Source organism: Onychostoma macrolepis, chromosome 25 (assembly GCF_012432095.1).
Source record: "Onychostoma macrolepis isolate SWU-2019 chromosome 25, ASM1243209v1, whole genome shotgun sequence".
NCBI lineage: Eukaryota > Metazoa > Chordata > Actinopteri > Cypriniformes > Cyprinidae > Onychostoma > Onychostoma macrolepis.
The window spans coordinates 23,299,266-23,313,668 of NC_081179.1; the positions used below are offsets into that span (position 1 = coordinate 23,299,266).

A 14,403-nucleotide genomic window follows, 5' to 3' on the forward strand; every position below is an offset into this window, starting at 1 on the left:
ATATATATATATATATATATATATATATATATATACAGGTGCATCTCAATAAATTAGAATGTCGTGGAAAAGTTCATTTATTTCAGTAATTTAACTCAAATTGTGAAACACGTGTATTAAATAAATTCAATGCAGTAGTTTAAGTCTTTGGTTCTTTTAATTGTAATGATTTTGGCTCGCATTTAACAAAAACCCACCAATTCACTCTCAACAAATTAGAATACTTCATAAGACCAATAAAAAAAATAAAACATTTTTAGTGAATTGTTGGCCTTCTGGAAAGTATGTTCATTTACTATATATGTACTCAACACTTGGTATGGGCTGCTTTTTCCTGAATTACTGCAGCAATGCGGCGTGGCATGGAGTCGATCAGTCTGTGGCACTGCTCAGGTGTTATGAGAGCCCAGGTTGCTCTGATAGTGGCCTTCAGCTCTTCTGCATTGTTGGGTCTGGTGTCTCTCATCTTCCTCTTGACAATACCTCATAGATTCTCTCTGGGGTTCAGGTCAGGCGAGTTTGCTGGCCAATCAAGCACAGTAACACTATGGTCATTGAACCAGCTTTTGGTACCTTTGGCAGTGTGGGCAGGTGCCAAGTCCTGCTGGAAAATGAAATCAGCATTTCCATAAAGCTTGTCAACAGAAGGAAGCATGAAGTGCTCTAAAATTTCCTGGTAGATGGCTGCGTTGACTGTGGACTTCAGAAAACACAGTGGACCAACACCAGCAGATGACATGGCAGCCCAAATCATCACTGACTGTGGAAACTTCACACTGGACTTCAAGCAACATGGATTCTGTGCCTCTCCACTCCTCCTTCAGACTCTGGGACCTTGATTTCCAAATGAAATGCAAAATTTACTTTCATCTGAAAAGAGGACTTTGGACCACTGAGCAACAGTCCAGTTCTTTTTCTCCACAGCCCAGGTAAGGCGCTTCTGACATTGTCTCTGCTTCAGAAGTGGCTTGGTAGCCCTTTTGAAGACGTCTGAGCGTGGTGACTCTTGATGCACTGACTCCAGCTTCAGTTCACTCCTTGTGAAGCTCTCCCAAGTGTTTGAATCAGCTTTGCTTGACTGTATTCTCAAGCTTGTAGTCATCCCTGTTGCTTGTGCACCTTTTCCTACCCAAATTCTTCCTTCCAGTCAACTTTGCATTTAATATGCTTTGATACAGCACTCTGTAAACAGCCACACCTTTCAGTAATGACCTTCTGTGACTTACCCTCTTTGTGGAGGGTGTCAATGTTCATCTTCTGGATCATTGCCAAGTCAGCAGTCTTCCCCATTATTGTGGTTTCAAAGAACAAGAGACACCCAGAATTTATACTGTAGGGATGGTCATTAATTGAAACTCAAATGTAAATATTCTAATATTTTGAGATACTGATTTTTGACTTTCATGAGCTGTAAGCTCTAATCATCAAAAAAAAATAAAACTTTTGAAATGTTTTACTTTACATGCAATGAATCTAAAATATATGAAAGTTTAACTTTTTGAAATAACTTACAAGAAAAAATGAACTTTTCCACGACATTCTAATTTATTGAGATGCACCTGTGTATATATATATATATATATATATATATATATATATATATACATATACAGTGTTGGAGAGTAACTAGTTACATGTAACATAATTATGTAATTTAATTACAAAATAAAAGTAACTGTAATTAGTTACAGTTACTAAGAATAATATGTAATTAAATTACAGTTACTTATGAAAATGTTAAGGATTACAAAGGGGGTTACATCAGATTTTTTCACACACACTCCCATGTACAGATTTAATTGATTTCTTTCATAAATTGCAGTGACTGCTCTAAAATATGAAACACCAATGTTTCAGAAGTTTATAACATGCTTATCTGATAACTCTTATATTTCCTATGTGGGTTTATATATGTGCTTTATTTTTTAAGATTAACAGTTTTTTCCAAGGCATTGTTAGATTCCAGTGTTTCCTGTCACAGCTATGCAAAGATTTGATTAAAAAAAAACAAAAAACAAAAAAAAACAGTATCATAGCTATTAAACTATTTATTGTTATGATTTTAAATCTGTATTTAAACTAAGATTTTAAAGTAAGTCTGATTGTGTGGCTGTGCTTCAAAGGGGACATCGAATGCTCATTTTCCACAAGTTGGCATGATTCATTAGGGTCTTCTTGAAATGGTCCCAGTGGTCATGAAAAACAACACCCTTTTTACCTTGTCAAAAACAGCTCTGGTCACAGCAACTCATTTCGGTGCATAACTCTTTACATCCTAATGAGCTCTGCTCACCCCGCCCCTCTCTTGTGTGGAAGCGCAAAGGCGATTCCCAAATAATCATAAAAAATATAAAGTGTGAGACTTACTTCTTCTGGAGGTGCAGCTGGATCATGAACAATGGGTACTGATCCATCCTTGAGTTTTAAATTTTTAACAAAACCTGCCTTGCATTGTCCCTCATTCAGAATGCAGTCTGGAGTAAAATGATTTGCGCAGCCAGACATAAACAAATTTAGTGAAAGTGAAATGAAGTGACATGGCCAGATATGGTGACCATTTGTGCTCTGCATTTAACCCATCCAAGTGCGCACACACACAGTAGTGAACACACACACACACTGTGAACACACACCCGGAGCAGTGGGCAGCCATATTGCTGCAGCACCCGGGGAGCAGTTGGGGGTTTGGTTCCTTGCTCAAGGGTCTCACCTCAGTCTTGGTATTGAAGGTGGAAGAGAGTGCTGGTATTCACGCCAAAATCAAAATGGCTTGATAATTGAGACTGTTTAGGTTTTTGGGGGATTAAAAAAAAAGTGTGTTTTTTCTTTTGTTTTTTATTATCATTGTAGGGTGGTTGTGTCCACACACTGCTAAGATACATTAATATGCAAATAAAGATATTTTGCATCCAATGTCTCCTATAATATTAAAATATTATAATCTTAATTCAAGTGACGAAAGATTTCGAAAGTCTAACAGTAATCAGTGTTGAGCACATAATGTAAGGTTAATCCTGTCTGCTTTACATATTTGAAAACGATTAACAGTTGAAAACATTAGAAATTTAGAAAAGTAATCAAAAAGTAATCAAATGTAATCAGTTACATTACTTTAATAAAGTAATTGAAAAGTTACACTACTAATTACATTTTAAGTAGGGTAACTTGTAATCTGTAACCTATTACATTTCCAAAGTAACCTTCCCAAGGGGTGTATCTCACAGAAGTGAGTACACCCCTCACATTTTTGTAAATATTTTATTATATATTTTCATGTGACAACACTGAAGAAATGACACTTTGCTACAATGTAAAGTAGTGAGTCTATAGCTTGTATAACAGTGTAAATTTGCTGTCCCCTCAAAACAACTCAACACACAGCCATTAATGTCTAAACAACTGGCCACAAAAGTGAGTACACTCCTAAGTGAAAATGTCCAAATTGGGCCCAATTAGCCATTTTCTCTCCCCGGTGTCATGTGACTCAGTGTTACAAGGTCTCAGGTGTGAATGGGGAGCAGGTGTGTTAAATTTGGTGTTATCGCTCTCACTCTCTCATACTGGTCACTGGAAGTTCAACACAGCACCTCATGGCAAAGAACTCTCTGAGGATCTGAAAAAAAGAATTGTTGCTCCACATAAAGATGGCGTAGGCTATAAGAAGATTGCCAAGACCCTGAAACTGAGCTGCAGCACGGTGGCCAAGACCATACAGCGGTTTAATAGGACAGGTTCCAATCAGAACAGGCCTCACCATGGTTGACCAAAGAAGTTGAGTGCACATGCTCAGCATCATATCCAGAGATTGTGTTTGGGAAATAGACATATGAGTGCTGCCAGCATTGCTGCAGAGGTTGAAGGGGTGGGGGGTCAGCCTGTTAGTGCTCAGACCATACGCCGCACACTGCATCAAATTGGTCTGCATGGCTGTCGTCCCAGAAGGAAGCCTCTTCTAAAGATGATGCACAAGAAAGCCCGCAAACAGTTTGCTGAAGACAAGCAGACTAAGGACATGGATTACTGGAACCATGTCCTGTGGTCTGATGAGACCAAGATAAACTTATTTGGTTCAGATGGTGTCAAGCGTGTGTGTGGCGGCAACCAGGTGAGGAGTACAAAGACAAGTGTGTCTTGCCTACAGTCAAGCATGGTGGTGGGAGTGTCATGGTCTGGGGCTGCATGAGTGCTGCTGGCACTGGGGAGCTACAGTTCATTGAGGGAACCATGAATGCCAACATGTACTGTGACATACTGAAGCAGAGCATGATCCCCTCCCTTCGGAGACTGGGCTGCAGGGCAGTATTCCAACATGATAACGACCCCAAACACACCTCTAAGACGACCACTGCCTTGCTAAAGAAGCTGAGGGTGATGGACTGGCCAAGCATGTCTCCAGACTTAAACCCTGTTGAGCATCTGTTGGGAATCCTCAAACACAAGGTCTCTAACATCCACCAGCTCCGTGATGTCATCATGGAGGAGTGGAAGAGGACTCCAGTGGCAACCTGTGAAGCTCTGCTGAACTCCATGCCCAAGAGGGTTAAGGCAGTGCTGGAAAATAATGGTGGCCACACAAAATAATTTGGGCCCAATTTGGACATTTTCACTTAGGAGTGTACTCACTTTTGTGGCCAGCGGTTCAGACATTAATGGCTGTGTGTTGAGTTATTTTGAGGGGACAGCAAATTTACACTGTTATACAAGCTGTACACTCACTACTTTACATTGTAGAAAAGTGTCATTTCTTCAGTGTTGTCACATGAAAAGATATAATAAAATATTTACAAAAATATGAAGGGTGTACTCACTTCTGTGAGATACTGTGTGTGTGTGTATGCATGTGTATATATATATATATATATATATACACACATACATGCAAGAAAATACAGCTATAGCTCTAAGAGGATCAGTCAGCAACGTCCCTTTTTCAGGATGCTGTATTTTAAAGACAATTTTGTAAAGTCCAAATAATCTTTACCGATCTTTATAGTAAGGGGTTTAAACATTGTTTTTCATGCTTGTTTAATGAACCATAAACACCTATTGCACACTTGTCTGCATGCAATGTTGAATGTAAGATAAGGCCATGTCCATGCATCCCCCCAGAAACTGAACTTGCAAGTGTCTTGGTAGAAAAGTGGAGTAACATCTCGCAGCAAGAACTGGAAAATCTGGAGCAGTTCATGAGGATGAGATGCACTTTAGAACACCATATGCTGACTGCTACTTCTGATATTGACAAAACCTTCTTTTTGGGACATTTGAGAACATGATCATTTGCAAAAATGATATAAAGTAAACAAGGATATAAAAAAGCAAAAACTATTTCTTTGAGGGTTAGAGTTACGTTGTAGTATTTATAACCAACTATAAAAACAATATTGGTCTATTGTACAGAGATAAAAGCTTTTATTATTACAGCAGGGTTTTAATGATCAGTTGTCAAAGAAAGTGTTTGTACGGTACCTAAACATTTTTACTCCACATTGATTAGACAGACACATTTAGGCAAACCATGAATGATATGTTGCATAATGTTGCAAACAACCAAAAGACCAACATTAATTATAAACCTAGAGAAAACGTACTGAAGCCAAGCATAAATACTGACGAGCTAAATGTGTACCATGATTTTACTTCTAAAACCTCACTTTCTCCCTCTAGTTTTTTAAAACAGAATAGATTATGATGGATGCATTATCAGACTTCCCTCCTGATCACAGCAACAGTTAACAAAATATATTCTCTAGAGTCACACAAGAGACTGTGTGCTATCTTTATCTTCATTTCACTTGCACCAATTTAAGACACTGCTTGACATGATGTGTTGAATATAAATCAATGTGATTCAAACATAATAAAACACCATAAAATACCAGCTTCTGTTGAAATCAAACATTAACTCATAAAACGGCAATACCTCAATTAACATCAGAAAAAAGTAATCAATTTTAAAATAGTTTACATTTGATCACATTAGGTTCCAAATGTCAGTGTATACAGAGAAATTCTATAGAACAGGTACAAAGAATAATAAAAGCTTTTATGCAAATGACAAACAAAGCAGTACCTCAGTACTGCAAAATGTAGACATGCATCTGACATACCAATTGGCTTACCAAAATCAAACAAGTCATAAACTCAAAGCAGTGTCTGTTCATCACTTTATCAACACTTTCAAATTGGTTAGTGATGGCCAAGAACACATGGCATAGAAAAATATTAATTTGGCGTCATAAAAAAATCTGTTTCACTCTCTAATCAGTACATACATTTTCACCTTTCAAAACTTTGAGCATGCAATTTTTTTTAAATCACTTTTAGTAAATTTGAAGAGCCCAAAACATTTTTTTTCCCCTCTTCCCAAATCATTTCATTTTGAAATCACTCAAGTATTTAAATAGTTAAGAGCAGATAAATACATGGATGACAAAAATCAGTTATTTTTTTCTAATGGATATAATCAGAACAGTAACCTACCTAAAGTTGATTTTCTTCCAATTACTTTAACTAACACTGAGCTTTCAAGAGGACTCTTGCTCAAGCAGTTTGGTAGAGATAGACAAACTGATACTTTAAAATGAGCATCTTCGCTTTGCTTTCCAGTACAATAACTAAATATCCTCAAAACAAGATACATTCACATTCTAAGTGAAACAGTGTAAGATGGTCTCATGATTCGGTGTGCATTTTGTCTTGTAAAAAAAAGTTTTCCTTCTTTTGTCCTCATGTAATGCACAGGCCTCTCTTGATCTATAAACTGTCAGGAACAACACTTTTGGCCCTAATGTGAAATAAATATTAAAAGAATAAACAAACAATCTTTTCCCCAAGTAATATAGTTCACCCGAACTGTAGGCTGTTTAACGGTCTCCTAAATATCTTCATATAAAATCCAATATTATAGTATTCCCATAACTTACATACTCGATCAATTGTACGTTATTGTTCGCTTGGAAATCAAACGTTTGGATTTTTTGCTAGTAACTCACCCAGGATTTATTTCTAATATACACACAGAGTACAACTTGAATCCTGGTAATTATTTAATTTTGGCTGAAATTATATAACTTAAGTGGAGATTATACTATAATTATATTTATTTTTATTTTATTTATTAATTATTGTACAATCATTGGCGATTATTTTATTTTTAATAAATGTTTTTACTAGTGCAGTCAAACTTTAGTTTGTAGTTGATTAGTCGCGATTAATCGCATCCAAAATAAAAGTTTGTTTACATACGTGTACTGTGTATATATAAATACACACATACAGCATATATTTTGAAATGATTTACATTCATATAAATGATATCATACTGTATATAAATATTTGGTCCCACTTTATATTAAGTGGCCTTAACTACTATGTACTTACATTTAAATTAATCATTTGGTACAATGCACTTATTGTGTACATACATGTTCTTACATTGTACATATATTGTTAATAATACCTTTATGTAATTACATTTGTAATTAATTTCTGTAATTACATTTATAATTACACTGTTGACCCATCCCTTACACCTTAACCCACCCTTAAACCTACCCATACCACCAAACCTGTCCCTAACCTTACCCGAATCACACCTCAATAGCAGCAGAAGTGTTTTGCAATACAGTATGAACACAATAATTACATTGTACTTATATTTTGATGTAAGTACATAGTAGTTAAGACCACCTAATATAAAGCGGGACCGAATATTTAATATATAAACGTAACATTTGTCTTAAATATATACATGCATGTGCGTGTATTTATATATATATATTGCATGCGATTCATCGTTTGACAGCACTACTTTTTACTTTGTATGCATTTAGAGCTGGATGCTCTGAAATCCTGCTTATAGGAGCTTTGTGGGAACTTTTTAGGCAATTAGATACTTTAATTTGCGTTAAATTTCTGCATTATTTTTGGCTCTTGCACCCATATTTATCCACTGTGTGTCTTTCTGTGTTTGTTCAGTTAAGCAAAGTGCTCCACAGCAACTTGAGGCAAGGATTCAACCGATGCGCGACTTTTACAAATGTGATTGGATGTGCCATTTTTTTTTTTTTAGAGTTGGAACGATTTTTTTTTCTGGTCCAAGTCTGATTAAAGTCTAAATCCAGCAAGAACATGGACAACAACTGGTCTAAAGCTAAGAAAACTCTAGCATAACATCTAAACATACAATCAAATATCAACTGCTTCCCAGGTCTAGACCCCTGCTCCTGGGTCCCACTGTATAAACTGCTCCAGCACATCCGGCCTGTGATTCGAGTGATCCGGAAGAGCTTGATGAGCAGTTTCAGGTGTGTTTGATTAGGTTTGTAGCCAAACTCTGCGGGATAGTGGGTCTCCAGGAGCAGGAACTACTTTCTTCACAAAGACGTTGATATATTCAGCTTCATGCGGTCAGAGTCTGTGTAAATCTGTAGGAAGCTGAATGTCAGTTTTGTGATATAAACACACACACACGAGAGAAACAGTCCCATAGACCAATTTTGTGTTTGCAACCAGTGTTGACGTGTTTTTTTGTGGGCGGAGCCTACCTGGTGGCAGAAAATGACAGTTTTTAAGTAGCAGTCTATGGAAGCCATATAATTAAAGAATAATAAAAAAGGTAAATTTGAGTTTAGATTTCAAAATTATGGTTTTATTCTCGCAATTCTGAGAGATAATTCAGATAAGAAAAAAACAACTCGTCATTCTCTCTTTTCCCACACTTCTGGCTTTTTTCCCCTCAGAATTGACAAACTCACTATTGTTGAGTTGAATCGAGTCCGAACTAGGAGACATAGGCCTGGTTTCACAGACAGGGCTTAGACTAAGCCAGGATTAGGCCATAGTTCAAATTAGGACATTTAAGTAATTTTTATAAACGTGCCTTAGAAAAAAAACATTATTGGAGTCCATCTTGAGACAAAACAAAGGCATTGATCTATTTTAAGATCAATAGGTGCAAGTTACTTCCAGTTGAAACAGCTCAGACTTACATTTTGGTCTGGAACTAGGCTTAAGCCTTGTCTGTGTTTATCCCTAGGGATAAACTTGCATTTGCCAGAAAAATAGTCAGAATTGTGAGACCTGTGAGAGAATTGTAAAAATAGGTCAATGTTATATGTTTACTTAATATTTCATGCTGTAACTGTAGGGCTAATACAACATGTCCCCTATGAACTGCATATACGTGAATATTATGTAGACCTATTGTTTAAATCAAATTTATGCTTTAAAAATAGCAGTTTTCATCAACAGTCTGTCTGCGTTTAGCTTCAAATGGCATCTTTGTATTCTATAAAAATAATTTGCATTCCGATTCTGACATCCAAAGGCACAACAATGCATTTTCTTCTCTTATTCTGTGGATTTTACCCGTTTCCCCTCCACTTGTTACCAGTGTTTTTCTGCCACCTCAATGCGTAACTGACGAATTGTTCAATCGCAGTTCTAATTCAACAACGTCAATTTGAAATGCAACATTCTTTTCGTAAACAAAAAACACCATAATAGTTTCTGTGTCAATAAATACATCTTGAAGTTCATTATTGGACCATAACTTCCTCAAAAACAGGATCCAATGTTAAAAGCTGTGTTAAGGAGGAGAACAGCGCTTTATTGCTCTAGTGTCCCGTTCTCTGCAGCTCAGTGGGACACTCAAGTTCGATTTGAAGCAAACGAGAACAAAACCGAAGGGCAAATGCCACAGTTCTTTGGTCTTTATGCTTTCGATACTTTTGCGGTCGTGCTTTTGGAGGGCATCCAGCTGAACTGATAGCGCTCTCGTGGGGTCATCACGTCTAAATCCAGCATCTTCTGCTCTTTCTCGCTGTCCACCGTCTTATATCCCAGCAGAGTCATGGCTCCTTTGCAGACCTCCTGGATGCGCTGGACCTTCTCAAACGGTAAGGTGGATCGCCAAGCCAGGGAGACGTCCTCGGCGTTTCGCGAGGTGATCTTAAAGGCCTCCTTCTTCGTTCCCTTGCCCTTCCCGTGCGTGATGCGGTAGATCCACTCCTGGAGACCTTCTGTCATCTCCAAACCCACAAACTCGTACATGGCTTCTATCTCAGCTAGCGTGTTGTGCACAAGATCCTCATAACGTACCATTTTATAGCGCCCCCTTAGGAAATCGGGTGGCTTTAAGGTGGCGGTTTCAAAAATTCGCACGTGGCTGCGACAAATCTCCTGCAAGACCTGATAAGACTTCTCCTTTTCAGGGACATTAGCCTGCTCCAGGACGATAGCGCTGTCTTTGATCAGGGCTTTGACCGACTGCTCGCGGGAACGAAGCACCGCTCGAGGGTCGCGAACTAGATGGATGATACGCAGATCCAAACTCGGGTCGCGCAATAGCGGATACAGCGACTCCAGCTCAAAGAAGCGCACCTCTTTTAGCACCACATGGCTGTAAGTCCGACACGCCGCCTCGGCGAGCTTCAAACCCTGCGTGTCGCAGTTCAGCTTGCAGTCTTGCTCTTTGCTGATCTCGTCGCGTGCCGTGAGGAAACAGGCCGGCGGAGAGCAGAGCGCGCGGCTGTGGCTCCACATGAAGAGCTTGGAGACGTTGCGCGGCTGAGGCATGTACGCGTCCATCACCGACATGTCGCATTGAAAGACGCTGCGGATCATGTCGCGTACTGCCATCCTTAAGCTGCGCGCGCCGGCCTGCTGGATAGAGGTCCACACGTGCCAGCCGGGCTCCATCAGGTAAAAGACGTCGGGATGCTGGTTGAAGACCTGGCCCAGGAAGGAGGAGCCGGATCTCCAGGAGGACAGCAGCAGCACATGCACCTTGCCCTCGGACGCAGCCGTGTTCGGAGACTGCGGACGGCTGTACCAGCCGTACAGAAGCACCACTGCAGCCGCCTGGACTAACACCAGACTCAGCACAGCGGGTTTCGACACTCTCCACCGCAGCATACTGCCTGCTTTATTCACCTGCGAGAGCAAGCACAGTCATACTTTAATGCCTGGTTTGTGTATATGCCCTAAAGCAACTTTAGTTTTAATTAGTGCAGTCAAACGATTAATCGCATCCAAAATAAGTTTGTTTACATAGTATGTGCGTATACGTATATATAAAAAGACACATACAGTATGTTATGAAAATATTTACATGTATATTCATATAATTTATATTATAAATATATAAATGAAACATTTTTCTTAAATATATACTCTGTGTGTATGTATTATATACACGCACAATATACACCGCACACACACACGTACTATGTTAACAAAAACTTATTTTGGATGCGATTAATCGTTTGACAGCAGTAGTTTTAATAGCTTTAACCTTGTAAAGCCTGCCATAAGGAATCAGTCAGAGAAATGTAATTTTTGGAAATGAAACAGTTTATTGAACCTTTAGGGACTGAACCTTTTTTGAGTATCATATTTAATTCATCAGGCTTTTATGGCTCTCATAGTATGATATGGGGGGGGGGGGGACGTATAACGCAATGCAATAAAATGATAATTGAGAGGTGTACAAACATTTCTCAAAAGCCTAATGTTAATATATAACAGCCTATTTGATTCTTTTTTGTTGTTGTTGTTAACCAACGTTATTCTTACATTTACTTTCTAAAAATCAGATTTCACAGCAGAAAGACATATATACCATGACCTGCAGGGGGACATTTTTACAATTATACTAAAAGGCCTTTTACTTGGTAAAAAGTATAAACTTTAAATGAAATGTATTAACTATTAAATATGATATACTGTAGTAAGCTTTATAAGGTCATTTTTGTATTGTCACCATTTAATTTCGACTGCTCTCCATTTATTTATTTTAAAGTGTCAACTCTACTTTGCAATTTTACATTTCTACTTTAATTCTTGCATGTTGCCAAATCACAACCTGTTGTTTTTCCATCACTCTTGATGCATGAGCTTGTAACGGTCTCCTCACAACAGACAGAACTCATCTGGCTCTGAATCAGCAGCTGTTTCTATATCAAATACTGATGACTGGACCATACTTTGGTGCATCGCTATTAAACACCAATGAACAACTATAATAAAAATGAGCCTGAATATCATGGGAAAATACTTTTAGTACTTCTGGAAATACCTGATCAAAGTAAGTAAGAGGTGGAAAACAAAAAAAGGAACTCACCAAGAGCCAAAAGGAAAGACAAAAACTTGGCAAGCAAATTAAGTTGACCCTCATTAAATCAAATCTAAGAGATAAAAACAGCCTACTAAAGCCTCACACACACCTCACTGGAGAGATTTACCATCAGACATTCAGTTTTCTCTCTTTAGAGCTCCATGTGACAACACTTATTTACAATAATCCTACTACCTCTCACCAGCAGATGGCAGTCAATCTCGCATTAAAACTGGCGAAACCTTACAGAAATCCAAAAATAAAACAGAAGCTTGCATAAACACTCGCAGAAAACTCTTCCCAGCTGAGCTAAACATGATATTTGTTTCACAGATCGCGTTATCCACATCAAATCAACGGGCCTATGAACAGACACCTCACGCACAAATGGAAAGGCAATGGACACTGTACCAACGGAAAACAACACAATGCGCACAATGTTAATGCTCCTGAGAGCTCTCAAAACATGCTGAGTTTAAACACTTTTAAAGGGACAGTTCACCTAAAACTCACATTCCAAGCCTGTAATACCTTATTTCTTCCGTGAAACACAATAGCGTAACGTTTAGCAGGATTTATAATAGCGGTCCATGCGACTTGTAGGCATGGATACTATGAAGTTAGTATATCATACCAGTTTGAAGCATCATCACGAAGGACTTGGCAATGACAGGATCTGTGGCTTTAAGAGCGTTGCACACCTGACTCAGAGAAACAGGTGGGAAACGTGCTGTGATAAACGAGTAATACGATCAGATTTCGTTTGTGTGCTACTTTAAGCGGACTCATCTGGTACCTAAAACATCTGATACAAATGTTGAAGTGTGACTTTTCGCTCAGAGGTCGCGACACAATTTGTACTCTCTCTCTCTCTCTCTCTCTCTCTCTGTCTGTCTGTGTGTGTGTCTGTGTGTGTGTGTGTGTGTGTGTGTGTGTGTGTGTGTGCGCGCGCGTTTTGTGAAAAGTCAGGACATAGATGTGTATAATGACAAAGGTATGACAGGTATTACAAGGTGAAAGTGACTTTTCAGGACATTGACCCATGTCCCCACTTTTCAAAAGGCTTATAAATCATACAGAGTGAGGTTTTTTGGGGAAAGCTGAAATGCACAGTCCCTGTAAGGGGCAGGTTTAGGTGTAGGGCAATAGCACATACAGTTTGTACAGTATAAAAACCATTACGCCTATGGGATGTCCCCACTTTTCACAAAAACGAACATGTGTGTGTGTGTGAGATCCCCAAACCTAGTAAGCTAGACAGACAGCATTACTAGTCACCATCATACGACTCCAGAAACGCTCGGAGCGCACTGTGATGCCCAAAAATGCTGAACGCACCTATTCCCCAAAAGGCATTAGAGGGCATTCGCTTAGAGACAAAACAACAATTCATCTTTTGAGCTACCAAATGTATTCAAATAATATTCTTATTAGATCCAAATCGCCTGAGAACACAAACGTGTTATATTAGACTTGCACTGAGAAAGAGTTAACTCGGCTGCTCTGTTCACAACCATCCTCTTTAGTTTGGGGACTTCCAGAAAAAGTCACACTCCCGTCACAAACAGTTTTAAGAGTCACCTAACACAAATATTAATGTGATACTGTGTCTGTAGCAGACGCTGGATGGTATTAAAGCGTGCCTTACCTCCTGTTCAGCAATGCTTTCGCATTCAGGGATGAAGGGTTTCTGCTGTAAACTCTGGATGTGAACACAGCTTTGAGACGTGGCCTTTAAGAGTGATTGGCAGGCGGTGGGCGGGGCCTCAGTGTGCAGGCTTCTGTAAGATGATCTCTGAAGAACACTAAAATCACATGAACTTCTCGCTTTGTCTCCTATTCCTTTGTATTAGGAATAATACCAAGCTCATTTAAAACAAAATAGGTGTAATGCAACTATGTGAACTTAGATAAACTACTGTGAAAACACACTTTGTTATCCAGCTAACCTTGCTTTGTCTGAGTCTTCCTACACCAATTCAATCTACGTAAGATATAAATGTACAGATTCAGAAAGAGCTACCTAAGGCATTATGCTTTCGCAACAGGGATGAATGAAACAGGAAAACATTGCATCTGTATCCTGTCCATTGTGCCAAACTTCCTGTGCTTGATCTCATTGGTGGACGTGGAACAGCTAGCATAGAGAAGATTAGATATACAATATTTGTGAAAGTGTATCTGTGGAACCAACTGAGACGAAGACCAGAGAAACATAAGCAAACATATGACATGCTTTGTTTGGTTTGAGTCAATATTACATTTAATTGATGTTTTCTTTC

General features: G+C 38.7%; 1 protein-coding gene across 1 annotated transcript; it reads right to left on the reverse strand.

The window, feature by feature from the left end:
- Positions 1–5,392: 5,392 nt before the first annotated feature.
- Positions 5,393–14,327, reverse strand: chst6 (carbohydrate sulfotransferase 6). Its single transcript, XM_058766574.1, has 2 exons — positions 13,770–14,327; positions 5,393–10,938 (listed from the first exon to the last, which is right to left on the reverse strand). Exon 2 carries the CDS (start codon positions 10,918–10,920, stop codon positions 9,718–9,720), a length of 1,203 nt encoding a protein of 400 aa, XP_058622557.1. The 5' UTR covers positions 10,921–10,938; positions 13,770–14,327; the 3' UTR covers positions 5,393–9,717.
- Between the last annotated feature and the right edge of the window lie 76 nt (positions 14,328–14,403).